This window comes from Oncorhynchus clarkii, chromosome 26 (assembly GCF_045791955.1).
Source record: "Oncorhynchus clarkii lewisi isolate Uvic-CL-2024 chromosome 26, UVic_Ocla_1.0, whole genome shotgun sequence".
NCBI classification, from domain to species: domain Eukaryota; kingdom Metazoa; phylum Chordata; class Actinopteri; order Salmoniformes; family Salmonidae; genus Oncorhynchus; species Oncorhynchus clarkii.
Window position 1 is genome coordinate 16,702,943 of NC_092172.1, and position 26,162 is coordinate 16,729,104.

The 26,162-nt window shown below is 40.9% G+C and overlaps 3 protein-coding genes and 3 non-coding genes across 7 annotated transcripts; all 6 read left to right on the plus strand.

Annotated features, from left to right (window-relative positions):
• The first annotated feature begins 1,058 nt into the window (after positions 1 to 1,058).
• On the plus strand, positions 1,059 to 11,969 carry LOC139384304 (lysine--tRNA ligase-like). 2 transcript variants are annotated; one of them, XM_071128980.1, is made up of 15 exons: positions 1,070 to 1,139; positions 7,019 to 7,207; positions 7,387 to 7,528; positions 7,684 to 7,849; positions 7,956 to 8,049; positions 8,148 to 8,334; positions 8,491 to 8,616; positions 8,808 to 8,927; positions 9,014 to 9,176; positions 9,307 to 9,480; positions 9,586 to 9,671; positions 9,768 to 9,853; positions 10,031 to 10,157; positions 10,389 to 10,532; positions 11,470 to 11,969. In XM_071128980.1, the coding sequence occupies exons 2-15, from the start codon at positions 7,065 to 7,067 to the stop codon at positions 11,542 to 11,544; spliced, it is 1,833 nt and encodes a 610-aa protein (XP_070985081.1). In that variant the 5' UTR covers positions 1,070 to 1,139; positions 7,019 to 7,064; the 3' UTR covers positions 11,545 to 11,969. The 2 variants fall into 2 exon arrangements, with proteins under 2 accessions (XP_070985082.1, XP_070985081.1); XM_071128981.1 differs by lacking the exon at positions 7,019 to 7,207 and having other exon boundaries at positions 1,059 to 1,139.
• Positions 11,970 to 12,820: 851 nt separating this feature from the next.
• On the plus strand, positions 12,821 to 17,105 carry LOC139385046 (glycine cleavage system H protein, mitochondrial-like). The gene is made up of 5 exons (XM_071130085.1): positions 12,821 to 13,314; positions 14,962 to 15,041; positions 15,410 to 15,473; positions 15,568 to 15,699; positions 16,017 to 17,105. The coding sequence occupies exons 1-5, from the start codon at positions 13,164 to 13,166 to the stop codon at positions 16,112 to 16,114; spliced, it is 525 nt and encodes a 174-aa protein (XP_070986186.1). The 5' UTR covers positions 12,821 to 13,163; the 3' UTR covers positions 16,115 to 17,105.
• Positions 17,106 to 18,313: 1,208 nt separating this feature from the next.
• LOC139384953 (large ribosomal subunit protein eL13) lies at positions 18,314 to 21,382 on the plus strand. The gene is made up of 6 exons (XM_071129899.1): positions 18,314 to 18,394; positions 18,875 to 18,992; positions 19,256 to 19,397; positions 19,875 to 20,048; positions 20,682 to 20,738; positions 21,176 to 21,382. Exons 2-6 carry the CDS (start codon positions 18,889 to 18,891, stop codon positions 21,332 to 21,334), a joined length of 636 nt encoding a protein of 211 aa, XP_070986000.1. The 5' UTR covers positions 18,314 to 18,394; positions 18,875 to 18,888; the 3' UTR covers positions 21,335 to 21,382.
• On the plus strand, positions 19,562 to 19,640 carry LOC139385319 (small nucleolar RNA MBII-202). The gene has a single exon (XR_011628940.1). It is a non-coding gene; the product is annotated as a small nucleolar RNA MBII-202 (small nucleolar RNA).
• On the plus strand, positions 20,276 to 20,355 carry LOC139385318 (small nucleolar RNA MBII-202). The gene has a single exon (XR_011628939.1). It is a non-coding gene; the product is annotated as a small nucleolar RNA MBII-202 (small nucleolar RNA).
• On the plus strand, positions 20,926 to 21,010 carry LOC139385320 (small nucleolar RNA MBII-202). The gene has a single exon (XR_011628941.1). It is a non-coding gene; the product is annotated as a small nucleolar RNA MBII-202 (small nucleolar RNA).
• Positions 21,383 to 26,162: the final 4,780 nt, after the last annotated feature.

A 26,162-nucleotide genomic window follows, 5' to 3' on the forward strand; every position in this document is an offset into this window, starting at 1 on the left:
GTGGTGGAGCAGGTTGAGAGTTCCTTGGTGTGCACATCTTCAACAAACTATCATGGCCCAAACACACCAGGACAGTCGTGAAGAGGGCATGACAACACCTATTCCCAATCATAAAAATATTTGGCATGGGTCCTCAGATCCTCAAAATGTTCTACAGCTGCACTGGTATGGCAACTGTTTGGCCTCCGACTGCAAGGCGCCACAGAGGGTAGTGTGTACGACCCAGTACATCACTGGGGCCAAGCTTCCTGCCATCCAGGCAGAGGAAGGCCCTAAAAATTGCCAAAGACTCCAGCCAGCCTAGTCATAGACTGTTCTCTCTGCTGTCGCATGGAAAGCGGAAACGGAGCGCCAAGTCTAGGTCCAAGAGGCTTCTTTACAGCTTCTACTCCCAAGCCATAAGACTGCTGAACGGCTAATCAAATGGCTACCAATACTTTTTGCATTGACCCCCCCCCTTTTTTACTCTGCTGCTACTTGCTGTTTATTATCTATGCATAGTCACTTTACCTACATGTACCTACATGTACATATTACCTCAATTCCCTCGACTAACCTGTATCCCCGCACATTGACTCAGTATCGGTACCCCCTGTATATAGCGTAGTTATTGTTATTTTATTGTTACTTTTATTTATTTTACTTTAGTTAATTTAGTAAATATTTTTCTTAAAACTGCAGTCTTTTAATTAAAACTGCATTGTTGGTTCAGGGCTTGTAAGTAAGCATTTTAATGGTAAGGTCTACCTACACCTGTTGTATTCAGCTCATGTGACAAATACATTTGTATTTGATTTTGAAACAGAGATAGTGGAGCATGTATTGATACAGTGTGGGAAGTATGAGAGGGAAAGAGAGAGGCTGATATCTAGTATGAGGGAGAAGGGAATACAGAAAATTAGTTTAAAGAGTATACTGAGTAGAACGTCATTAGATACAGTCTCAAATATTTTGTAATATTTTTTAATGAGAAACGTGGCTGGCAGGTAGAATTTAGTTTCTCCCTGGCCCACTGTCCAATACAGTAGGTGGCGGTAATGCACCATAACGTTGGATGCCAACGCCCGACAAAGCCTAGCGAAGGAGAAAAATAAGATGGCAGACGTTACCGAGGTGGATGCAGAGAAACTCAGCAAAAAGTAAGCCATTGTCGATTCACTCTTTTTTTGGACAGCATTTATGAAGACGTTTGCAACACTTTGATGGTGTGTGTGGATCACATCCTTGTTATTAAACGATAAAAGTAGTAGGATATTGTTGCACCAGTACGGATAAAGCACGATGGAAAAACAAGTTTACCATAGCGAATGTGCATACAAATTCCAATGGTCCATTCGGTTCAAGTTGCATATCGCGCGTGCTGCTTGTAGTCCTTTAATGTGCACGCATTCATGCTTATCATCCTATTCTGTGCGTAGATGACTACAAAACCCATATTGCATCGTACAAATTACCCATGGTTATTTGCTGATTTGAAGTTTCTTGTTTTCATGTAGGTTTATGAACAAAACCACGTTTTAGCTAAAGTAGTGTTAGCCTTTTTAGCTTTACCGTAATGAGTTGCTTGCCAAATTCAGCAACCTTTCAAGTGATACTGGTGTGCTATTTATGTGGGGAAACACTGAACTCATCAGCTTTATGCATCCAAGCGAATTATCCTATAATCTCACTTCTGCAATGGGATGGCTTGCTAGCTAGTGGATTTAGCTAGCTAAATTACTTCTAGGCTACATGGTCTGACTGATCAGCTCAGAATGATAGTGAAAATGTTCTTCCTACTCAGTGGAAAAATTACCCAATTGTCATACTTGAGTAAAAGTAAAGTTATCTTAATATAAAATGAGTCAAGTGAAAGTTAGAGTAAAATATTCCTTGTGTAAAAGTCTAAGTATTTGGTTTTTATTATACTTAATTCTCAAAAGTAAATAAAAAAAATAATGTATTACTTATATTAGGCAAAAACAGACACTACGATTTTTTTTACTTTTTTAACACTGACTAGACAGGGCATATCTGAAATAGTGAGAACGGGTTTATCAAAAAAAATCACAGTACGTTTTTGGACTCATTCAGCAGTTCTAACCTGATTCAATTGGAAATTAATGTTAAGTTATTCCTAAAACAAATTGAAAATGATGCTGTTGCTGCTTCCTGACTTCACCCACCGTTCAGGTCATACTGATATGCTATTTATGTGTTGACAAGAACTTTTGATAAACTCTGTTTTGACATTGAGCCATTTAAGTGTCCAAATCAATATTCAGACAACATTTTGTGATATATTAAACACTCATAGCGATTTAAAGGGGAAATCAGATTGTATGCGCTGTTGAAACCAACACAAAAGAAAAACAGAAACTGGAAATATTGTTTACATCACTGGCTTAAAGGACAACCTGTTGAAGACAGCCAGCTACATTTTGAAGTGATGCATTTTTGACCCACCACCTCAATTCGGTCTTATGTAGCAACATTTGAATTGGTGTTTTTTACATTGGATGAAAATACAGACTACAAAATGGTATATCATACACTACACTGGTTAACTTGTAACCCCACTTTTGGGGTTACAAGTTAATGTCCCTTGAATGTTTTGGTACACCTACTGGAGAGCTCTTCTTTCTCTATATCCATTCAGCGTAGTTCCCACCCTCTTAAGCCCTAGCCACATCAATCTCTTTAAGGATACACATGTGAGTTGAATGTACAGTTGAAGTCGGAAGTTTACATACACTTAGGTTGGGGTCATTAAAACTAGTTTTCAACCACTCCACAAATTTCTTGTTAACAAACTATAGTTTTGGCAAGTTGGTTAGGACATCTACTTTGTGCATGACACAAGTCATTTTTCCAACAGTTGTTTACAGGTTATTTCACTTATAATTCACTGTATCACAATTCCAGTTCGTCAGAAGTTTACATACACTAAGTTGACTGTGCCTTTAAACAGCTTGGAAAATTCCAGAAAATTATGTCATGGCTTTAGAAGCTTCTGATAGGCTAATTGACATAATTTGAGTCAATTGGAGGTGTACTTGTGGATGTATTTCAAGGTCTACCTTCAAACGCAGTGCCTCTTTGCTTGACATCATGGGAAAATGAAAAGAAATCAGCCAAGACCTCAAAAAATAAATGATAGACCTCCATAAGTCTGGTTCATCTTTGGGAGCAATTTCCAAATGCCACGTTCATCTGTACAAACAATAGTACGCAAGTATAAACACCATGCCATCATGCTAAACAGCTAAACAGCTGCGACCACGCAGCCATCATACCGCTCAGGAAGGAGGTGTGTTCTGTCTCCTAGAGATGAACGTACTTTGGTGTGAAAAGTGCAAATCAATCTCAGAACAACAGCAAAGGACCTTGTGAAGATGCTGGAGGAAACAGGTACAAAAGTATCTATATCCACAGTAAAACAAGTCCTATATCGACATAACCTGAAAGGCCGCTCAGCAAGGAAGAAGCCACTGCTCCAGAACCACCATAAAAAAGCCAGACTATGGTTTGCAACTGCACATGGGGACGAAAATCGTACTTTTTGGAGAAATGTCCTCTGGTCTGATGAAACAAAAATAGAACTGCTTGGCCATAATGACCATCATTATGTTTGGAGGGAAAAGGGGGATGCTTGCAAGCTGAAGAACACCATCCCAACCGTGAAGCACGGGGGTGGCAGCATCATGCTGTGGGGGTACTTTGCTGCAGGAGGGACTGGTGCACTTTACAAAATAGATGGCATCATGAGGTAGGAAAATTATGTGGATATATTGAAGCAACATCTCAAGACATCAGTCAGGAAGTTAAAGTTTGGTCGCAAACTTCCAAAGTTGTGGCAAAATGGCTTAAGGGCAACAAAGTCAAGGTATTGGAGTGGCCATCACAAAGCCCTGACCTCAATCCTATAGAAAATGTGTGGGCAGAACTGAAAAAGCGTGTGCGAGCAAGGAGACCTACAAACCTGACTCCGCTACACCAGCTCTGTCAGGAGGAATGGGCCAAAATTTATTTTGGCCCATTTTGGGAAGCTTGCGGAAGGCTACCCAAAACGTTTGACCCAAGTTAAACAATTTAAAAGTAAAGCTACCAAATACTAATTGAGTGTATGTAAACTTCTGACCCACTGGGAATATGATGAAAGAAATAAAAGCTGAAATATATCACTCTACTATTATTCTGACATTTCACATTCTGAAAATAAAGTGGTGATCCTAACTGACCTAAGACAGGGAATTTTTACTAGGATTAAATGTCAGGAATTGTGAAAAACTGAGTTTAAATGTATTTGGCTAAGGTGTATGTAAACTTCTGACTTCAACTGTACTTCATTATCAAAAGTCAATGAAAATGCTTCACTTTTTTTGACACTCAAACGTGATTAGACAGGACAAAGCTGTTTTCACGATGTCAGGTATATCATCAAAATAAATCAATCACAGCACTGACTCAGCCAGCAGTTTCTCCCTGATTTAATTAGAATATTATTGGAAATTAATGTTAAGTTCCATTGTTATTCCTAAAACATAATTTGAAAATAGTTATCGACTTCAAAATCGTGTATCATACACTGCAGTTGAGGAACAATGGGTAAGTAATTCTGCTTTGAAAGTAAAACTTGTATCACTACTTTTGAGAAAATGGCCATTGAATGTTTAGGTACACCTACTGGAGAGCTCTTTGTCTACACCCATTCAGCATAGTTCACACCATCCTTGAGCCTATCCCCACCCATCTCTTTAAGGATTCACATGTGAGGCCATGTGCTAAACAGAGTGAGTAGTTTAGTAAACAAACAAAGATTTCAATACTAAAAGTGGTGAAAGTAGTTGCAAAAATAATGAAATACAATAGATGGTTGTAATCATCCCCAGACACACCTGGCTAACTTGATGGGTCGTGTAATCATCTGGCGAAGTAGTCTTTTGTTTAGATATAAAGGGTAGCTAGCTAAATAATGAACCATAATATCAACCCATACAGTACAAACAGATTGATGTACTGAACAGCTCATGTTATAGACAGAAGCATGCTACATTACAGACCAATCCAAACTCATCTCTCGATATGACCAGCCCCATCCATTATTTCAGCCAACCATGGTCAGCGGGAAGGTTCCTGGCTTTTTCCTTGGCTAAACCAACTAGGCTCAGAATTTAACAATTTGATTCATATTTACAGATGGCATACAAGTTTGTTATTAAGGCACATTAAAGTATTTATTTAGCAAGCTAAAAGCATGGCGCCTAACGTTAGGTAGCTAGCTAGCCAGCTAAGGAGGATGTCATTGGATGAGTGACTGACCTTTTTCCCCATATTGTTTTTGGTGGTTACAACTAGAGATACAGGTGTCATTTGTTCAGCTAGCAATAAATGTGAATCGCGTTGCTGGCTATCTAGTTAACTATGCTGAACTTGAACAACTATTATCCAGTTAGCATATCTCTTGCATTTGTAAATTCACTCTGGCTATCTACTCCGATTTCAGAGCACTCTCGTCTGAATGTGCCAGAGCGCAGAATAACTGATGAATTGTTGCCACTAGCGCAGTTAGTCACTAACGCTCTAAATAACATGTAAACAGCCTAACCAGCTCCTCTAGAGCGAGTAAAATGGTCAAGAGTGAGGTGGCCATTTGACTTGGTGCTTGACTGCCATTGTGAGGAACGCTCGGATCAACCCTACACCTCAACCACAGCGTCCAGTGTAGTGTGTGTGTGGCTCTGAATACTTGGAGAGCAAAACACTCTGAATTTACGAACAGACAATCTGACAATGCGCTGAATTTACGAACGACCCAGAGCACGCTGACACACTGAAGATAATTTACCAACGCACCCTTAGTTGTCAATCAAATGTATTTGGCATCGATCAACTGTGCGTGCCGGAAAGTTCCCATTCAGTTGTCAAACGTGGGTTGGGGACAAGCATGCATTGCCAGGCAATGGTTTAAGAGTGTTCATCTAATCTCGCTCTAGATAGCATTAGTTGTTGATCTTGCTGCTGTTGATGTGCATAACTAGGGGAGAGGGAGCCTACCTTTTCATGGTTGATTGATCAATAGGACTCCCATGATATTTAAATATTTGTGGAAATCTATTCAGGTGTATTTTGTGGCTTTTGGCGAATGCTTTCTAATGATCTAAAATCGCGTCGTTGCTACTGCCTGTAAACACAGTCCAGTTCAAATCGAATGATAGGAGGCATGTGTGGCATAAAGGGCTACTGTTGGCTTTGATTGGTTATTCTGCGCTAGTCTGCGTAGACTCCGGTCCTGGGTGAGACAGATGTTTTTTTGTTGTAAATTATTTACTGCAGTATCTATTATTTTTCCAAACGCATGGCCACTTTCCCACTCTACATTGTGATAGTTTTCAAATGTTGTTCCCAATTATTCTATGAATTTATTAAGATGTGGAAATGACCATATCTAACTGGTCATATTGTCAGAAAATGTTTTTAAAAAAGTAATGTTGCTAAAACGCTGTCAGTTCCCTATTCAAATGACACACAGAATATGATAATTTTTATATCACTGGTTAGAAGAGAATTTAGTCATTCTGTAAATTCTGGAATTTCGGATGGAGATTATGGGAGGTTGGCGAAACGGAAAAGAAGCAAATCAGTTGCTTTGTTATTTAACTTAACCGAATCACGACCTGAAATAGGATATCGACATTGACACGGGTTGGTTGTTCATTTTGAACGATAGTTTGACTCTTAAATCTGTGTTTTGGTGTGAGGCCAGGGACTTTTATAGAGAGACACCCCCGATATATATCAGGGCCATATGAAAATGACGGCAGAGTTTTCGAACTGCAAAGTCCTGCGTCTTTTACTCCATTGTAGTATTTACAAATATTTAAACTACTTATGTAGTACTTCAAAGTGTTTCTACTTACTTTACACCAGTGTTACTAAACCCATTTACACTGAACAAAAATATAAACGCAACATGTGAAGTGTTGTTCCCATGTTTCAAATTCACAGAAATAAGTTGGCTGTGTGTGTCTCTCTCCAGGTCTGGTCATTGACTGGTGTAGCACAGTAGGTCAGCCTGCATCACCATGCTGACTCTGGTGGTCAGGACTGCCAGGCACCAGGTGTGTCAAGCCTTTGGGGTCAGGGCTCAGGGGGTAAAGTTCGCTCTCCCCAGCACAGTGTCAGTCCCAGCTCTAATTCAGGGGAATCGCTGGCGAGGTGACAAAAGGTTGGTGGCTTTTCCGTTCAGTGAGAAAAACAACTAACCTTTTGTCATGAATGATTCCCTTTTTAGGAATTACTTGTATGGCTTTATAAAGTAGTCTCCCGAGTAGTCCTCAACCTCGATGCTGAGTCCACTAGATACCCTGATGTTACCCTCTGTGTCTGTGTTGTTGTTGTTGTCAGTGAGCTGAAGAGGCGAATGAAAGCTGAGAAGAAGGCATCTGAGAAGGAAGCCAAAGTCAAAGAGCAGGTTGAGCAGAAGCAGACCAATGACCAGGCAGTTCAGAATGCATACGGGGCAGATGAGGAGACCCTGGACCCTAACGTGAGTTATATGGATGTTTATGATCGTCCTTCCCTCCCTCTTGTGATTTTCTTCAGAACATTTGACTGCTGATCTTAGTAGAAGATAGGTAAGCTGCAGTAATTGAGCTCTTGTACATTTGCACTAACCTCACTTTATGTTGTTTATTCCAATAGCAATACTTTAAGATCCGCAGTCAAGCCATCCAGGCTCTGAAGGGCACAGCAGAGGACCCATACCCTCACAAGTACAATGTAGATCTGTCGCTCACAGGGTTCATTGAGAAATACAACCACCTACAGCCTGGAGACCAGCTAACAGACATTGTCCTCAATGTATCAGGTACTGACAACAACTGTTTTCAAATATTGTGATTTGAAATAATATGATGTTGTCATTTGATGGTCAATCTGTATTTTTGACATATGTGAAACTCTGTTGTTGGCAGGTCGTGTTCATGCCAAGAGAGAGTCCGGGGCCAAGTTAATCTTCTATGACTTGCGAGGGGAAGGCGTCAAGCTGCAAGTTATGGCAACCAACAGGTACAGTACATGGTCCTTCCCAGAACTACACTACTCATGTGAGCTCATAACTCCCACATGTATCTTTTCTAACCCCGTCTGTCAATCTTTCCCGTCAGGGGCTACAAGTCTGAGGAGGAGTTTGTGCGCATCAACAACAAGCTGCGGCGTGGTGACATCATCGGTGTTCGTGGTAATCCAGGGAAGACCAAAAAGGGCGAGTTGAGCATAATTCCCATAGAGATGACCCTGCTTTCACCTTGCTTGCACATGCTGCCCCACCTCCACTTTGGTCTCAAGGACAAGGTGAGCACCTTCACAATCCTGTAGTGGACATACAGAAAGCATGTCAGGCCTTCGTATGAATGAGAGATGATACAGGACACCTTTAATTAATGTAACCTGCAGAAGAAATTACAATTTCTTGGGATCTTCACACTTTCTCTAACCCATTGCCTCCAGGAAACACGATTTCGCCAGCGATACCTGGATCTGATTCTCAATGACTATGTGAGGCAGAAGTTTGTAACACGTGCCAAGATCATCACTTACCTCCGCAGCTTCCTGGATGGGCTGGGATTCCTGGAGGTGAGGGAAATAGCCACTAGGGGGCACTTTTGTTTAAAAAAAATAGTTTGGGTTAAGAGTTCAAGAGGGGTAAACCTCTTCTCTTTGATGTGGAAAGTCATTTTAAAGGTTTCTTTTTCACAAACAGGGTTTTGGTGATAGATGGAGATAGGTAACTGAGACTTTAAAACCACAACACACGTTTCTTACAGATTGAGACGCCCATGATGAACCTGATTCCTGGTGGGGCCGTGGCCAAACCCTTTGTGACCTACCATAACGACCTAGACATGAACCTTTACATGAGGATTGCTCCTGAGCTCTACCACAAGGTAACATGTCCCCCGAGGAAGGACCAATAACACATGAAAAAACACTTTCAACTCCATGCTCATATTTACTTGTCTTCTTTCCCCAGATGCTTGTGGTTGGGGGGATTGACAGAGTGTATGAGATTGGACGGCAGTTCAGAAACGAAGGCATTGACCTCACCCACAATCCAGAGTTCACCACCTGCGAATTCTATATGGCCTATGCAGATTACCATGACTTGATGGATATCACAGAGAAGCTTCTCTCGGGTGAATGAAGGGGGTGTTTCTGCTTGATCATTCTGGAATGTGAATATATAGTGTTACTCACAGTGACATGTAGGTATGTAGCTGCTAGGTTCCATAACTAACTGGTCTACTCTCTCTCTCTTCCCATCAGGGATGGTCAAGCACATCACTGGAGAGTACAAAGTGAAGTGTCATCCAGAGGGTCCAGAGGGCCCGACCTATGAGATCGACTTCACTCCTCCCTTCAGGAGGGTCAGCATGACACACGACCTGGAGAAGGAGATGGGCGTCAAGTTCCCAGCTGCTGACACCTACGACAGTGACGGTAAGAGAATGAATGGCGGTCAGTACAGTGCCACAGCTATACCTCTATATAATAATATAATTTCCTAGGTTGTCTTACTGACCTGTCCCTCTCCACCCACCCCAGAGACACGTAAATTCTTTGATGAACTGTGTGCCCAGAAAGGAGTGGAGTGCCCTCCTCCTAGAACTACTGCCCGCCTCCTTGACAAGGTACCTTTTCTAATTTACATCAGGAAACCCTCCTCCTATACCCCTTCCGTGTTGTTGACATCACGACTAAACTGAAGTTGATGTTTATCCATGCAGTTGGTGGGAGATTTCCTGGAAGTCACGTGTATCAACCCCACGTTCATCTGTGACCACCCACAGATCATGAGCCCCCTGGCCAAATGGTGAGCTCTTCCTATCCATATTACACTCATTTAAAAACAAGCAACAATGCTCTTATTCACATTCCAATGGACTGCAGGTTACCATTTGAAATAAGAGTCAACATAGGTCTTGCAGTGCCCCCTGCTTGTCAATGCTGATGTCTCTAGCTATGCTCTCCTTGATCTCTCCCCATACAGGCACCGGTCAGAGAAAGGCCTGACGGAGCGTTTTGAGCTGTTTGTATTGAAGAAGGAGATTTGTAATGCCTACACTGAGTTGAACGACCCTATGAGACAGAGGGAGCTCTTTGAGCAACAGGCTAAGGTCAGTGTGCCTGGGCGAGTTGGCTGAGTAATGCTAGAAACAATGTAGTAGTTGGGGCCACTGAACTGACACATTTCCCAAAGATTCTTGCCTTACGTCAACTTAGTTACCATTGGTGCTTCATTTTCTTTGTGATATTTTCCTGTTTGAGTCACCACCCTGTAAATTTTGATGAGCTACTTTGTTTTGGTTTTTCATCTATCTTCTGTGTGTATTTTTGTGTTTTATTAGGCCAAGGCAGAGGGTGATGACGAGAGCATGTCCATTGATGAGACTTTCTGCACGGCACTAGAGTATGGCCTGCCACCAACTGCTGGCTGGGGCATGGGCCTTGACCGTCTTACCATGTTCCTCACAGACTCCAACAACATCAAGGTACAGTCAATACATACAGACAGAGGCCCATATAGATCCTGTGCAATCTCTAAAGCACTGTAGGCCTTAATGCTCAAATCAATGTAGTTTTTCAAATCTGTTTTGGAATACTGAGTGTTCAAACAGGAATTTACAAGTGACCAAATCGGGGGGGGAAGTTTGATGTTGTTCAGGTGGCAGTCATTTGCGGACATGGCTATGCTAGTTGTCATAGTAATGACTGGTGTGTGCGCAGTGGTGTAGGCTGATTGGTGGTGGTGCTTGTGCTTCCTATCACTCAGAAGTTATGTAGCAGCTAAGATGACGACAATGTCTGCCATGGATGTTTCCCAGTTGCTTTAAATGTTCAAAGTCATAGTGTAAGAACACTTATAAAGGCTCAAAGGATAAGATGATCCACCATTCAAAAGGAGTCCTTTTTGGCTAGCCACAGCAGTCCGCTAGCTAGGTAGCTGTTCAGCTTTCTAGAACATCCAGTCATTTGTTTGTAAACCATTAACAAGCTCGTTAGCTACCACGTGTTCTTATCACACTGTCAACCGAGTAGCTAGCAAGCAACAAGATATGCCAAATAAGTCTAAAAAACAATAAATCAGATTTGACTGTTCAGACACAAGTTGAATGGCCAGTAATCAGATTTGTATCTGACTTCCATTGTAGCACATGGAACCAGATATTTCAAGCCTTGATTCCATGTGCTTTTTGGCTGTTCAGACTGCAGGAAAAGTAATAGATTTGAATCGGAAATGCAAAAGAATTTGCATGTGAGTCGCTTCAAACTGCCAATGTGAACAAGGCTTTAGGCATGCATGTTTATTATTATGCAGTAGGGGACACTGTTTTGATGCTTGTTTACACATGCAATACACTACAAACTTGAATGCACTTCAGCAGGACTCTGTCTGTGAAACCACCTGATGTTAATTCTGTTTCACAGGAGGTGCTGTTCTTCCCAGCCATGAAGCCTGATGACAACAAGACAGCCCCTCTCACAGAGGGCACCTCTGTGTAGTATTGTGACCTCGCCTGCTGGCAGATCTCTGCAGGGGTTGGCATGGTGATGAAGCCTGGGGAAATAATCAGATTGGTCTGTTGGTCTGGTCTCACTGTGTCCCGGTGGCATTGACTGTTTTCCATTTTATCATATGGTTTGAATCTTGCAATCTGCATTATTAAGGGAAATAAGTTACTTAAATTATTTTTCCACCATTACATTAAACATTAAATTGTATGCTCTTATTACCTTGTGCTTTGTCTCTATTCCTTCTTCCCTCATTAGTGTGGTGGACATCCAAGCCCAATGTAATGTCAGTGAATGAGGGTTTCTGGACATGTTTGTTGTGTTATTGTATGCTATACAGTCCAACTACTAAACAAAAAAATATGTTCACTCACAACTGCCATTGGCACAAAAAATAAAATTTGACTAAAATGTGATTCTGTATTCCCATGATTGAGTTACATGTCAAAGTATGTGTCTGCAGTTGATATACTGTAATAGTTGGCCTAGGTTACTGGTCTGTTCCTTAGCCATGGTCTTCATTACGTACATTTTCATACATTTTTGGATAAACCAGGGGTGTAGTCATTCAGCCGAATCTGTTGCCAAACGCAACGGAGGAACGTACCAGAATTTGTCCAATAGAAACTGTTTGGCAGAATGACCACCTATTCTGTTACAAAATGTTTTTTCTTTTTTCCAAACAGAAAACATTTAGAAACAAACTAGAGTTTTTATTGGACAAATTCAGGTAGCACAATCCCTGTTTCCTTCTGTTTGTTAAATGGTAAACGGTTTCTGTTGCAAGGCGTAATGAATACACCCCTAGTGACTGAATATTTGACGACCAATGTGCACCCCACCCCTGAACTTAAATTGATAAAAAGATCTAACAACATAATATATGGGTTGTTATGGATTATGATCAGCTATAACGGGGCGGTCATTTTGGACCGGGAACACAGAATAAATTAACATGAAACGAACACAACAGGAGTGTTAATGAAAGCAACACTATGTTCTAGGAACTGTTGCCCAATCTCAACAGTTGTGTACTACAGTACAATGGAAAACGGACACAAAAGAAACAGTGACGGGTTTAGGGCTGTAATATTCATGGAGGAAAAACTATTTAGTCATAATCTACCAAGCATAATGAGAATGATCGCGTTCAGATGTTGCATGTATCATATCAACCAATGGTTGAGTGCGACGGCACAGATTGACAGATTGTTATAACGTATGTGATTAGCTGACAGTTAAAATACATTTCCAGGCAGTGTAAAATAGGATTTTTTTTCAGCATGTCTGGGCAGAGGAACGCGCCCAAAACCTTATGATTAGTTCCACAATGCCATAAAGATGCAGAGTAGACAGACCAATAGACAGAAGAAAATCTAACACTGCCAACTATGCGGAAAACAACTATTATATTCCGAAATATTCTGTTGCGCATGTATTACGCCTTGAGAGTATCCATATAAGGAAAAGCCTTATCGGCAAATATGGTCCAACTTCCAGAAAGTCCTGAAGAAAATCAGCTTCTATTTAATATCGAGAGCGCGCAAATGGTGATTGTGCGCGTTCCACTCAGTCAATTGCATGTGTAATCATTTCGGCCGACACTGAAGATGGCGATGAGAGTAGCGTTCCGGTGCCTTTCTGCAAACTTTTCCACAGTACTGGTTCAGCTTTCTCGACCTGTACAGATATCCGCAAATCGGCTCTTATGGAAGGCAAACACCGCACGGACACTGAGCACGGCCTCGCGACTGTCCACAGGTAACAATTTGTTACAATGTTGCCCAAATTGGCACTCTCAGTGTTGCATGCTAGATTTATCAACATCACAATTGATGTACGGGTCTGTGGCTACACATTCCAGTCGCAGAGGGGGAATAATCTCACGCTGTTTTGGTGACTTTCCCACGGTACATTTCAACACGTCAGAGCGAGCATGAACGATTTTATTTTATGATCAGCATATCCAGTTTTGTAAGCAGTTTAGAACGAATGCACTGCTAAGAAAGTTTGGTCGATGGCACAAATACAAAGTAGCCTAATGCTGGCCGTTACGTGGTCTAAAAGTAAACTATTCTCTCGTTATTTCCAGACAGAAATCAAGTGATTTGTTTTTATGAAATTCCAATGGAATTTTGGGATTCCCTGACCAGCCTGTCGAACAACGCTCCCCGCGATAGGTTGGTTTAACCGTAGCATTTTGAATTATATGGTCGCTTTCCATAAACTGCTATCTGGGATGTCCCCAAAGGTAGCCAGGTCGATTAAAGCTTTCATTTTCTTAGGCTACACTGTAAAACATTATTTATCAGAGGTTTAACTTGACCTTGCAACGATTTTCTGGGTCTGCTATCCACGGTCTTAAAAAAACATTAGGCTTCTTAGGCACTCACACCCACTGTCTCGTGCCCCAATGTAATGGATAATTACTAACAGCAAGTCACGCACGAGTTTGGACATGGGCTGGTCAGGAGTAAAACATTTGATCATACATCTATATTTAGCATATTTACTACATGTGTAGTCTGCAAATGGCAAATACATGTGTGTTTTAGTCTAAATGATATTGAAGATCTCCATTAAGGTAAGGCTCTCCCCTGAGTCTTTCAGACAAGCCAGCCATGCCCCAGCATCATGCACAGTTCACAATCTGGTTCAAACCTGTATTTTTTTCCTGCATGATCTGATGCTAGCATTGGACACTGAGGCATTTCATTCCTCTCCAGCATATCGGGAAAGATTGACAGCGTTTTACATAAACCATATTTTAATGTTTCTTGCTCAAAATCGGGATTACATATCTGTCCAAAATAATATTAAATATTACTAGGTAATTTAATAGAAGGAACAGCCTACATAGCAGATTAGAGGAAGGATGTTTTTTTTTTACTTCAACCAATAGAAAACTGTTAAATGTGTGTGCTCCCTCCCACCACTCTTATTGTGTACAGTAATAGCTGGAGAATGCTGGTACATTGTATGAGCAATTGACATCACAATGGTGATAGTAATACAATTCACATCTTGTTTGACATTACAGGGCTGAATGTGGATCAGTACATTAATGGTATATTTTGCCATCATGCAGTATTGTAAATTAGGTTTCTAGTTTTGCACAATACTTTTTGGCTCTGGTCCATAGTACATTAGTGTCCTTTGGACGGTCAGTATCAAGGGCAATGTTTGGGATGGGTACTTAGTGAAGTTACACCCCCCCCCCCCCCCCCCTCCTAGAGTTTGGAAACCCTAAGTTGATTGTGTACTCATAGAACACAGACAACTTGGCATTTTTAGTTTTTCAAGATTATGGCTGTCAACTAGTCAGTGTAGTGTACTAATACTTTATTAGTCTGCTGTTTTTCTATGCACATGCATTCCATTATCTGACGTGAATGTCTATTTTTACAGCCCTCAAATTCACAGACAAGCATGAGTGGGTACGAGTAGAGGGTGGAGTTGGTACAGTTGGCATCAGCAATTTTGCTCAGGTAGGTGGTTTGGTTGATACTTTAATCAATGATTTAGTGTGCTGCTGTTTCTAAATTACTGATAATCTGACATTTATTGGTCTACATAATGCCGGTATTGTCTTGAGAGATTTATTTTGGGACTTTGCACCTTGTCCTGCAATACAAAGACATATACAATTTTACACATGTATGACTATTGATTACTTGTATTATGCCTGACTTAAAATTTGAGGGCCAATCTGATATTTGTGCAATAACTTTCATTGGCCTTATTTTATGCTTCATGAAATCAGTTACACGTAAGAATTCTTCCCAGACTTTCCTCAAAGTATACTTAAAATATGAATATCTGCTAAAATGTTAGAATTTGTGTCCCTCCATTGTAGGAAGCATTAGGTGATGTGGTGTATTGTGGACTCCCTGAGGTGGGGCAAAAACTTGAACAAATGGGTGAGATTTTATTCAGGTTTAAGTTTCCTCCCACAAGTAAATGAGCTTTGTTGCCAGTAAGGAGGGTCATGCATGTCCTTTGCTTGTGTTTCAGAGGAGTTTGGTGCTTTGGAAAGTGTGAAGGCTGCTAGTGAGTTGTACTCTCCTCTGACTGGAGAGGTAACTGAAATCAACACCGAGCTGGCAGACAACCCTGGACTAGTGAATAAATCCTGCTACGAAGGGGGTGAGTATCAAGACAGTGACATGACAAATCAGTTGATGTGTATGTTTGACATTTTAGTAATTTAGCAGACGCTCTTATCCAGAGCAACTTAGATGAGCAAATTAGGGTTGTCTTGCTCAAGGACACATCGGCAGATTTTTCACCTATTCAGATTGGGGTTTCGAACCAGCGACCTTTCGGTTACTGGCACAACGCTCTTAACCGCAAGGGTACCTGCCTCCTTATGTGATTTTTGTTGGTGAATAATCATTCAACGCACTATTAAACCCCCTCTCCTGACAGTGTTACTGATGGTTGCTCTGCTCTTTGACTTCCAGGCTGGCTAATTAAGATGACTATTGACAACCCTGCAGAACTTGATGGCCTCATGGACGATGGCTCCTACGAGAAATTGATCAAATCCCTTGATGAGTAGACTGCTTGACTCTCCATGTTTTTTAAATGTTCTTTTTAATGATGACTACAGGTCTTTCACACTAATCCTATCTGGACTGGCTGTAAAATCTCAGCTCAAATGGTATTATGTAAAGTAGCCCTATTTATTTTGCCTGTAATTGTTTCATCACCAACATAACCAAAATGTTAATTAACAATGCTCATCTAGGTGCTTATTGCTGATGAAACCACAAGACAACCTGAAGGGTTTGTTCCCATGTTCTGTTGGCACAACGATAAATCCTGTTGGCACAATAATCAAGGATTTATTATTTCAGGTGCTTAGTTTGGACTGAAAGAAATTACAGACAAGTGGCAACAGGTTGGAAATGAGAAGTCAGCGTACAATACAGCGTACAATCCATTTGTTTTTTTTCATTGACTTTTATATTCCATCTGGTGAGAAGGATGGAATACAGTACTATTCACTTCCATAAACCACCTTAAGTCATTAGCTAATAGTCAAAACTTAATTTGGTGTCTGGCAATGCAAGACTAGTCAACTTTGGCTGGCAGCCTGGCACTTCCAAAGACTCCCACACTTGTAGATTCACATTATTCAGCAAGATAACCTTTAGAACAAAAGACTACAGCACAAATGAAGCAAGAATCAATTGTATTTGGGATATTTTCGTATTTTGAGGTAACATCTGGAATATGTGGGATATATTGCATTTTTTGTTACACTGTTTATACACCGCCTGCATTTATATACTGGATGGTGGCATAGCTCACTAATGTCTACTGCTATACATATTCTTAGTATATATTTTTGGTGTAGCCCTATATATGCGTAGATTTCATTTGGATTAGTGATTTGTCCTGACATTCATGATATCTTGTTTTTGATTATTTGTGTACTTGTTTGACACTTTTGCTGCATTGTTAGGAGCTAGGAAGCCAAGCATTTTGCTGCACCTGCTATAACCTCTGCTAAACTGTATGTGACCAATAAAATTTGATTTGATATACTGCTGCTGTATTTTCCAACCCAAGTGATTCAAGCTAATGGTAACTGAACGTTACACTCCAGTGATATTAACACATTTAATATATCCACACAGTAGCACTGATTTATTAACATATAATCAGCACAGTCAGTTAATGGAACAGTAGTATATATTGTTAATGGCTAGTTTCCCATTCTGTGAAGGGTGTGTGTGAACCTATTCCTAGAAATGACCCTGCTTTGAACTAGACCTTTTTGTTCTGATGCCTAATGTGAAAAACCAGGGGATAGAGAAGCACTGCTGAAACAAACATGCTGATGATACTGGCCGCTTCTCGTTGCTAACATTGACTTTTGCCCTTAGATCAAGATAGAGATGAGGTGCAGGGGAGGGTTTGGTCAATGATTAATGGCAAAAGTGGGCACAGAATCAGTGTAGCAGAGAAACAGCAAATCTTTGACTATGAAGGGGAATGGGGCTTAAATACTTTACAGAAGAATACCATTTGGCTGTCGGACAGAGAAGATCCTCTCGGGATGGTCCTCTCTTGACGCAATGAGCAGAGTGACGATGTTGCTGTTAATGTGCACTTTAAAAAAAGTGTGTGCTGCATATCTTTACTGTGATTTCAAGAAAGTATTAGGGTTTAATATTTCGATGCACAAGGCTCCTACATTGAAAACATGTACTTCATTATCATTACAATGAGAATGGAAATTGGGGGATACTCTGAAAAATAGGCTGTGTGAAACAGGTCCATAAGTGAACCGTGTGTAACTTTATTGTGGGGCTGCAGTGACCCATTGTGGTGTACCTACAAAAATACATCAGCAATAAATCTGATTTGAGTGTACGACCATTAGTTATTGAACAATGCATCTTTCATGCATGCATACTGGTTGTTTCAATATGTGTTGTATTGGGGCTTGATTATGGTATGAAAAGCACAGCAAATTAATCCTAGTGGGCAGAGCCAAGCAAGAGCTAGCAAGATCATATTGGCGTGTTCTAGCATGTTTTTGCATATTACCATTAAGGAACGTCTACTCTCTACTCTGCCAAAACCAAGAAGATTTGATATACTAACAAAAAGCGTACAAAAAGCTAATTCGATCTGAATGGATTCTGAACAAGATATACATATTTTTTAAATCGAAGATTATCATTGAATCTGTTTTAATACAACTCTTCACACGTGAATTGTAGTACATCCGTTTGACGAACCATTGCGTCTACCATTGGGTGCCATATCCCACAATGCACAGTTTTAGAACTTCCTTTTTCCTTTCAGCCATTTTCCGCCTCAGACGGTATGTGAAAATAAGCTCACTGTCTTTCAAACGAAATCGCTCTTAATCCTCCAATATATCAAAATGTATGTTACTTTTATGCATTTATTGCCAACGTGTATGATGTTGTCGTTCAGAATATATGACTATTGATGAGTTAGTTGAGATAAAGACAAAGCAAAATCGGTTGACTGCTAAACCTTTCTGGGTTGCAGACGCATGTATGTCTGTGTTGTCAGTGACGTTACAACTGTTTCATTGTCACCAACCTGTCGGTAATGATATAGATTATCGACAATTAACTCCAATGATTACGGAGCCATTAACACAGTAAAATATACGTATGTTTGTGTTGAAATCAATTGCTGCATCCCCAGTTAGCCTGGACGTGATGGCTAGCTAACTGGCTAGCATTTAGCATTCATTTTTTTCCTCCGCTGGATGGGCTGAACTTATTGCTAAACATGATTAGCTTCTACATGTGTTAATTTCCTGTTTCAGGGAAGTAGGCAACCATGGCACCCAGCCGGAATGGCATGCTTTTGAACCCACACTTCCACAAAGACTGGCAGACGAGGGTGCGCACCTGGTTCAACCAGCCCGCAAGGAAGACTCGCAGGTAGGCCTTGATTAGTTACATTGGTTTTAAGTAAAGTATAATGGTTGGATAAATGTTAACTTTTGGTTGAACTGTCTTACGTTTCAAACGTCTGCTGTATCCAAACCTACCAGCTATTAACTAGCATGTTTATGTGATGTACCTAGTTGGTTAACTAGCTGTATGGAATTATGACTATGGTGTAGTTTTGTTGTGTGCATGACATGTATGTATGTATGTATGTGATGGAGGTCTATGTGATGAACAGACTCCTAATTTTTCAGGCGAAAGGCACGTCAGATCAAGGCTCGTCGTATTGCCCCACGTCCTGTGGCCGGACCCCTCCGGCCTCAAGTCAGGTGTCCCACCATCAGGTATCACACCAAGGTGCGCGCTGGACGTGGCTTCACCCTGGAGGAGCTCAAGGTAAGAGGAATATTTATTAACAGTACATTTACTTTGTGAATAATAACCTCCAGGTTTAGGCAGTGTTAGTACGTTATGTAAGACTGAACAGCCTGAAAGAAAGGTGTGAGTTTATTGAATATATTTTGGCTTGCAGACTACTATAATCTTTTACAGCAGTCAAGTGATGACAAATCTCCGGAATCTCTGTACCTCCTTGATGATTCAACTTGAACCTATTTGCTGATGTCTGCTTGTTTTAATGAGTGCTGTGCATATGAAAACTTAAAACGGGTCAATTGATTCATAACATGGGGCTCAAGCCAGTTATTAACCCATTTTTGTTTGACAGGCTTTTTTGTCTGAATGTAGCAATCTACTTGTATTGAGTTATGTGCAAGCCTTCACACTCCTAAAAGTACGGGCATGGCTAGCAACTAAATGCCCAACAGTCCTCAAATATTTGGTTCACTGCTTTGCATGTGCTTTGTACTCTAGGCTGCCGGGATCCACAAGAAGACAGCCCGCACCATTGGCATCTCTGTTGACTCCCGCCGTCGCAACAGGTCATCGGAGTCCTTGCAGGCCAATGTACAGCGCCTGAAAGAGTACCGCTCCAAGCTCATCCTCTTCCCCAGGAAGGCCTCCGCACCCAAGAAGGGAGACAGCACTGTAAGTGTCAGTCATAGAACGTTGGGTTGAGTGTTTATAAACATATGGGACACGCATAACCATATTGTCAAAGTGATTGCTTCATTTGAGGCTCAGATTATAAATATTTGCGTTGGAAGATTTCATCAGTCATGCGTAACATTGCTGTTAAACGTGATTTCAGAAAATTAGTTTATGATTGAAATAAAGAAACCTGGGTTGTGAGCAGCTCTGGGCCAGCAGTCAAGTGATGACAAAATCTCCGGAATCTCTGTACTACCTTGATGATTACATTTGAACCTATTATCTGATGACTGCCGGTTTCATGTGTCCAGTGCCCATTCTGTAGTTTCTGAAACGGCCTGTTAGCAAGGAAGTTTGGGGAGTTAAGCTGTAGAAATTGGGCTTCAAACTGGTCTGTGGCGGTTTTGAAATGTTTTACTGCATTTTGTGCAGAGTAACATTGATCTGCATGGTTATCTGGACTTTGTTTACGTGCTCCGTTGTAGATTTAGTTTCAGTTGGTGTGCAATTAAATGTTTGAAATCTCTTCTCTTCACCCCAGTAGCATTTTAGATTGACTGCACTGTCTTGAATGTGCACATGGTAGATGTTACTTTTCCTGCGAGCATTAAAACCTTTCCCTTTCTCCAGGAGGAGGAACTGAAGATGGCCACGCAGCTCTCTGGCGCTGTCATGCCCATCAAGAATGTATGTATCACACATTCATATCACTTGATTCACCCAAAAAAAGGAAGTTCATGTTCTTTAAGACAAACTTAACGCTGATTAGGTTTATTGAATATAAATGGAATGACCAGGTCATAATTTAAATATTTGGAGGATGTATCTAGAGTCTATGTATTGAACATATGTTCGAGCTCTTTCAGCAGTCAAGTGATGACAAATTCTCCGGAATCTCTGTATTACCTTGATGATTCTCTTTGAACCTATTATCTGATGACTGCCAGATTGTGCTGGGCCTTAACTTACAGAAGTGGACATACAAATAATTAAATCATTGAGTAATAACATAGTCCCTAATCCATTCATTGTATTTGACTTTCTCTGACTGAAATGCCCTACTCTTAATGAGTATATATTTACATCAACATTGTTGTAATTGGTCTCTTCTCCCTCTGCTGCAGGTGCACAAGAAGGAGAAGGCCAGGGTGATTTCTGAGGATGAAAAGAACTTCAAGGCTTTCGCCAGCCTGCGTATGGCCCGTGCCAATGCTCGTCTCTTCGGCATCCGTGCCAAGAGGGCAAAGGAGGCGGAAGCTGAGAGTATTGACAAGAAGAAATAACCGTTAGTTTCTATGGAACTTTCAAAAATAAAAACATGTATAACTTCACTGGTCATTTTTCAATTTGAAGGGTCGTGTTTGTTACCATCTCATCTTGTAATGTTAATTTTTTATTGCAGTTGTGGATACATTTCTGTTCAATGGTGTTAAACACTCAACTTTGGTACATTTAAAAAATATTTTTTCATGCGTTAGTATTTCAATTCACATTTGATGGGTTATAGAAATACAGGCATCAATGCTAATGTTAAATAGTGTTTACTGTGTTGCCCAAGAGACAAATGGATGGAATACATCTTGCCCAGTAACTACCAGCAAGTGGCAGCTGTACTACATTGAAAATCCCTCACCCTGGCATTTTCAAATTGTATGTGGAAACCAGTCTCTTGAGTGTAAAGTACACACTATGGAAGTGTCTTTTTGAGTCATCAGCGTGTCAAATGTAGCACAATGGTCCTCAAGGCCAAAAATGTATAAGTAAATTCATCCACAAACTATATCTTATTTACTGCTCTTCATTAATTTCATAAACCCATTCAAACGGTTAACGGATGTAAAGCAGAAGTGTTTGCTTTCAAATGGTTTTTGTTTAGCATACTTGGAATTCCTAAATATTAAATGGCTTCTTTCACAAAGCAGGAAATCTACAAAATCTCAATAGAATGTGGCACCCAGGGCGTGTCAATTCCGTCTCCGAAACATTTCACTGCTAGTTCAACCAGAACCTTGTGTGCTTGTATGTTTTAGGGACTTATGAGCCTTCTAGTAGTTTATGAAAATGTGGTTTTGAGTTGTGTAGTCAAAGAATCAATGGAAAGGTTGATTGTGAAATTCCTAGATTCCCATCCTAGCCCTAAGATTTCCAGTTTGGTATTTATAGGGGTGTAAAATGCAACATGCAACAATTTAAGATTTTACTGAGTTACATTTCATATGAGTAAATCAGTCAAATTTAAATCAATTCATTAGGCCTGTATCTATTTATTCCACATTACTGGGAATAGAGATGGTTCTGTTCAGATACCTAAAAAAAAAGTCGGATCTCGTGTGACCATTTGCCTCATGCAGCATGACACATCTCCTTTGCGTAGATTTGATTTTGGAATGTTGTACCACTCTTCAATGGCTGTGAAATTGGTGGGAATGGGAACACGCTGTCATACATGTTGATCCAGAGCATCCCAAACATGCTCAATGGGTGCCATGTCTGGTGAGTATGCAGGCCATGGAGGAACTGGGAGATTTTCAGCTTCCAGGAATTGTGTACAGATACTTGTGTATTGGGGCCATGCATTATGCTGAAACATGAGGTGATGGTGGCGGATGAATGGCTTGACAATGAACCTCGGGATCTCATGGTATCTCTGCATTCAAATTGCCATCGATAAAATCCATTGTGTTTGTTGTCCATAGCTTATGCTTGCCCATACCATAACCCCACCGCCATCGTGGGACACTATTCATGACATTGACATCAGCAAACCGCTCGCCCACATGACACCATACATGCAGTTTGCCATCTGCCCAGTACAGTTGAAACCAGGATTCATCCATGAAGAGCAGACTTCTCCAGCATGCCAGTGGCCATTGAAAGTGAGCATTTGCCTACTAAAGTTGGCTATGACGCCGAACTGCAGTCAGCTGAAGACCCTGGTGAGGACAACGAGCACACAGATTAAACTTCCCTGAGACGGATTCTGACAAGTTGTGCAGAAATTCTTTGATTGTGCAAACCCACAGTTTCATGAGCTGTCAAGGTGGCTGGTGAAGAAGCCGGATATGGAGGTCCTGAGCTGGCATGGTTACAAGTGGTCTGCGGTTGTGAGGCCAGTTAGATGTGCCGCCATATTCTCTAAAATGACTTTGTAGACGGCTTATGGTAGAGAAAATAACATTCTCCGGTAACTGCTCTGGTGGACATTCCTGCAGTTAGCATACCAATTGCATGCTCCCTCAAAACCTGAGACATCTGTGACATTGTGTTGTGTGACAAAACTGCACATTTTAGAGTGGCCTTTTATTGTCCCCAGTACAAGGTGCACCTGTGTAATGATGATGCTGTTTAATCAGCTTGTTGATATGCCACACCTGTCAAGTGGATGGTTTATCTTGGAAAATGAGAAATGCTCACTAATAGGGATGTAAACAAATTTGTGTGCAAAATTTGAGAGAAATAAACTTTTTGTGCTTGGAACATTTCTGGGATCTTTTATTTCCGTTCATGAAACATGGGACCAACATTTTAAAGGGGAAATGGGGAAACCTAGTCAGTTGTACAACTGAGTGCATTTAACCCAACCCCTCTGAATCAGAGAGGTGTGGGGGGGGGCTGCCTAAATCGACATTCACATGTTGCTTTTATATTTTTGTTCAGTATACAAGTGCCTTCGGAAAGTTTTCAGACCCATTAACTTTTTCCACATTTTGTTACGTTACAGCATTATTCTAAAAATGATTCAATAAAAATAATGAATAGGCAATCTACACACAATACCCCACAATGACAAAGCAACAACAGTTTGCAAATTTATTAAAAATGAGAACAGAAAAACCTTATTTACATAAGTATTCAGACCCTTTGCTATGAGACTCAAAATTGAGCTCAGGTGCATCCTGTTGCCATTGATCATCCTTGAGCCGTTTCGACAACTTGATTGGAGTCCACCTGTTGTAAATTCTATTGATTGGAGATGATTTGGAAAGGCACACACCTGTCTTTATAAGGTCCCACAGTTGATATTGCATGTCAGAGCAAAATCCATGCCATGAGGTCGAAGGAACATTCTGTAGAGTGCCGAGACAGGATTGTCCTTGAGTGGCCCAGCTAGAGCCCGACTTGAACCCCATCGAACATCTCTGGAGAGACCTGAAAATAGCTGTGCAGCGACGCTCCCCATTCAACCTGACAAAGCTCAAGGGTCTGCAGAGAAGAATGGGAGAAACTGTCCAAATACAGGTGTGCCAAGCTTGTAGCTTCATACCCAAGACTCAATGCTGTAATCGCTGCCAAAGGTGCTTCAACCATGTACCGAATAAAGGGTCTGAATGCTTATGTAAGTGATTTATTTTGAATAAATTAACAATGTCTAAACCTGTTTTTGCTTTGTCATTAGTGGGTACTGTGTGTAGTTTAAGGGGAAAAAACAGTCAATTTTAGAATAAGGCTGTAACTTAACAAATGTGGATAAAGTCAAGGGGTATGAATACTTTCCGAAGGCACTGTACCTTGACATTCTACCACCATGGTATTCTCATGCACCTGACACTGCTGCACTGTGAGTAATATCCTGGGGATGAGATTATCACCACAGTAACGGCAGAATCTATGGTAACAAGGTCTGACAGCATTGTTCCTATGCTCCTCTGATAGCATGACTGCTTTTAAGGATACTTGAATGTCAACTGTAGCAATGTATGCTATATCACCTATACTTAACCAATACACTGTAGCTTTGACAATGTACAGGAAGGCAGCCTTGAGGTGTGTGTGTGTGGGCTATATCTTAAATTAATGCATATTAAATTGAGTGTATGCAGGCTTTGTATGATGTCATGTCTCTTGATTTGCTGGGCAGTGGGAGTATTATGCAAACATCACATTTCCTCTGCTCCTGCATACTGTCCGCCAAGACAACCTCTGATCGGCGCAGAATAAAACATCCGGTGAGAACCACACAAGATTCTGTCTGTACCAGGTGTGCTTCTTTAATGTCTTCTGTTCTGATTATTTGCTTAAGATAGGCTTCGTTTCCAATTCACTGAGCCATATTTAGATCATGTTAAAACAAAAGCACACCAAATAGATTTTAAGTGGAAATTGGAGCAACCATAGCCAGTATGGGAGCCTCTAGAATCAATGAAGACACATTGGGCAAACTCCCAATACTAAGAATATCTTAACACAGGGGAACTACTGGGTTGAGGAATACATATGAAGTTACAAACTCCTCACTAGTGCCTGCACAAATTCAATGTTCTTGTTTTCCATGTTACCTGAATGGCAGGAATTGTTAAAGTTAGTTGGTATGTGGCTCTCGTTATCAAAATAGTTTTCTGTTGAATTCAAGCAATCCTGCACCATTTTTACGGGAAAACATTTGAACTACACAACAGCGTAATGTCTGTCTGGGAGCTAGAGTGGTATAAACAGCTAGATAGCAAGAAGACTCTTGATAAATATATGCATAAATACACAGGAAGAGTCAAGAGAGAGGCTTTAGTGTTGGCACAGCGGCAACAGATGGTTCTGGTTAAGAGCTACAGCATAATTGAGCTCAGGTGTATGGCCCAGGGCACTGCTGGTTCCTACTTGCAATGAATTCCTATCGAGTTAGATACACAGGAGGTGAGAATCTAAGATGATAGGGTGACCATTCTTTAGGCTACAACTGCATTAAACCATCTTGCTACCGTGGCATCAAACCCCTGTTGCCATGTTAATTCTCGTATTCATGTGAGCTTCTTTACATTTACTTAAGAATTATAACAAAGTAAATCAGTGATACCATCAGAGGGTCATAGGTCAACAAAACAACACTCTGTTTTAAAGAGGCAGAAAGCCTTGGAGAGGATGATGTTTCCTGCTGCAGGGTTTGTTTGATGTGATCATAAGGGACAAACAGCCCAGTTAAGCGAATAATTAAAATCGAGCTAAACGTTTAGTGGTGTTGGAATAAGTAGCTCTCTGCTCAATGCTGATTAGCCTCCCTATTAACTGCCAATAGTCTTTCTGGAGGCCTAGTTTTTATAAGACGCAAGACCTCAACTGTGTACCTGTGGAGTGCTCCTTGACTGGCCACCTCTGAAAGAGGGGCTCAGTGAATTGAGC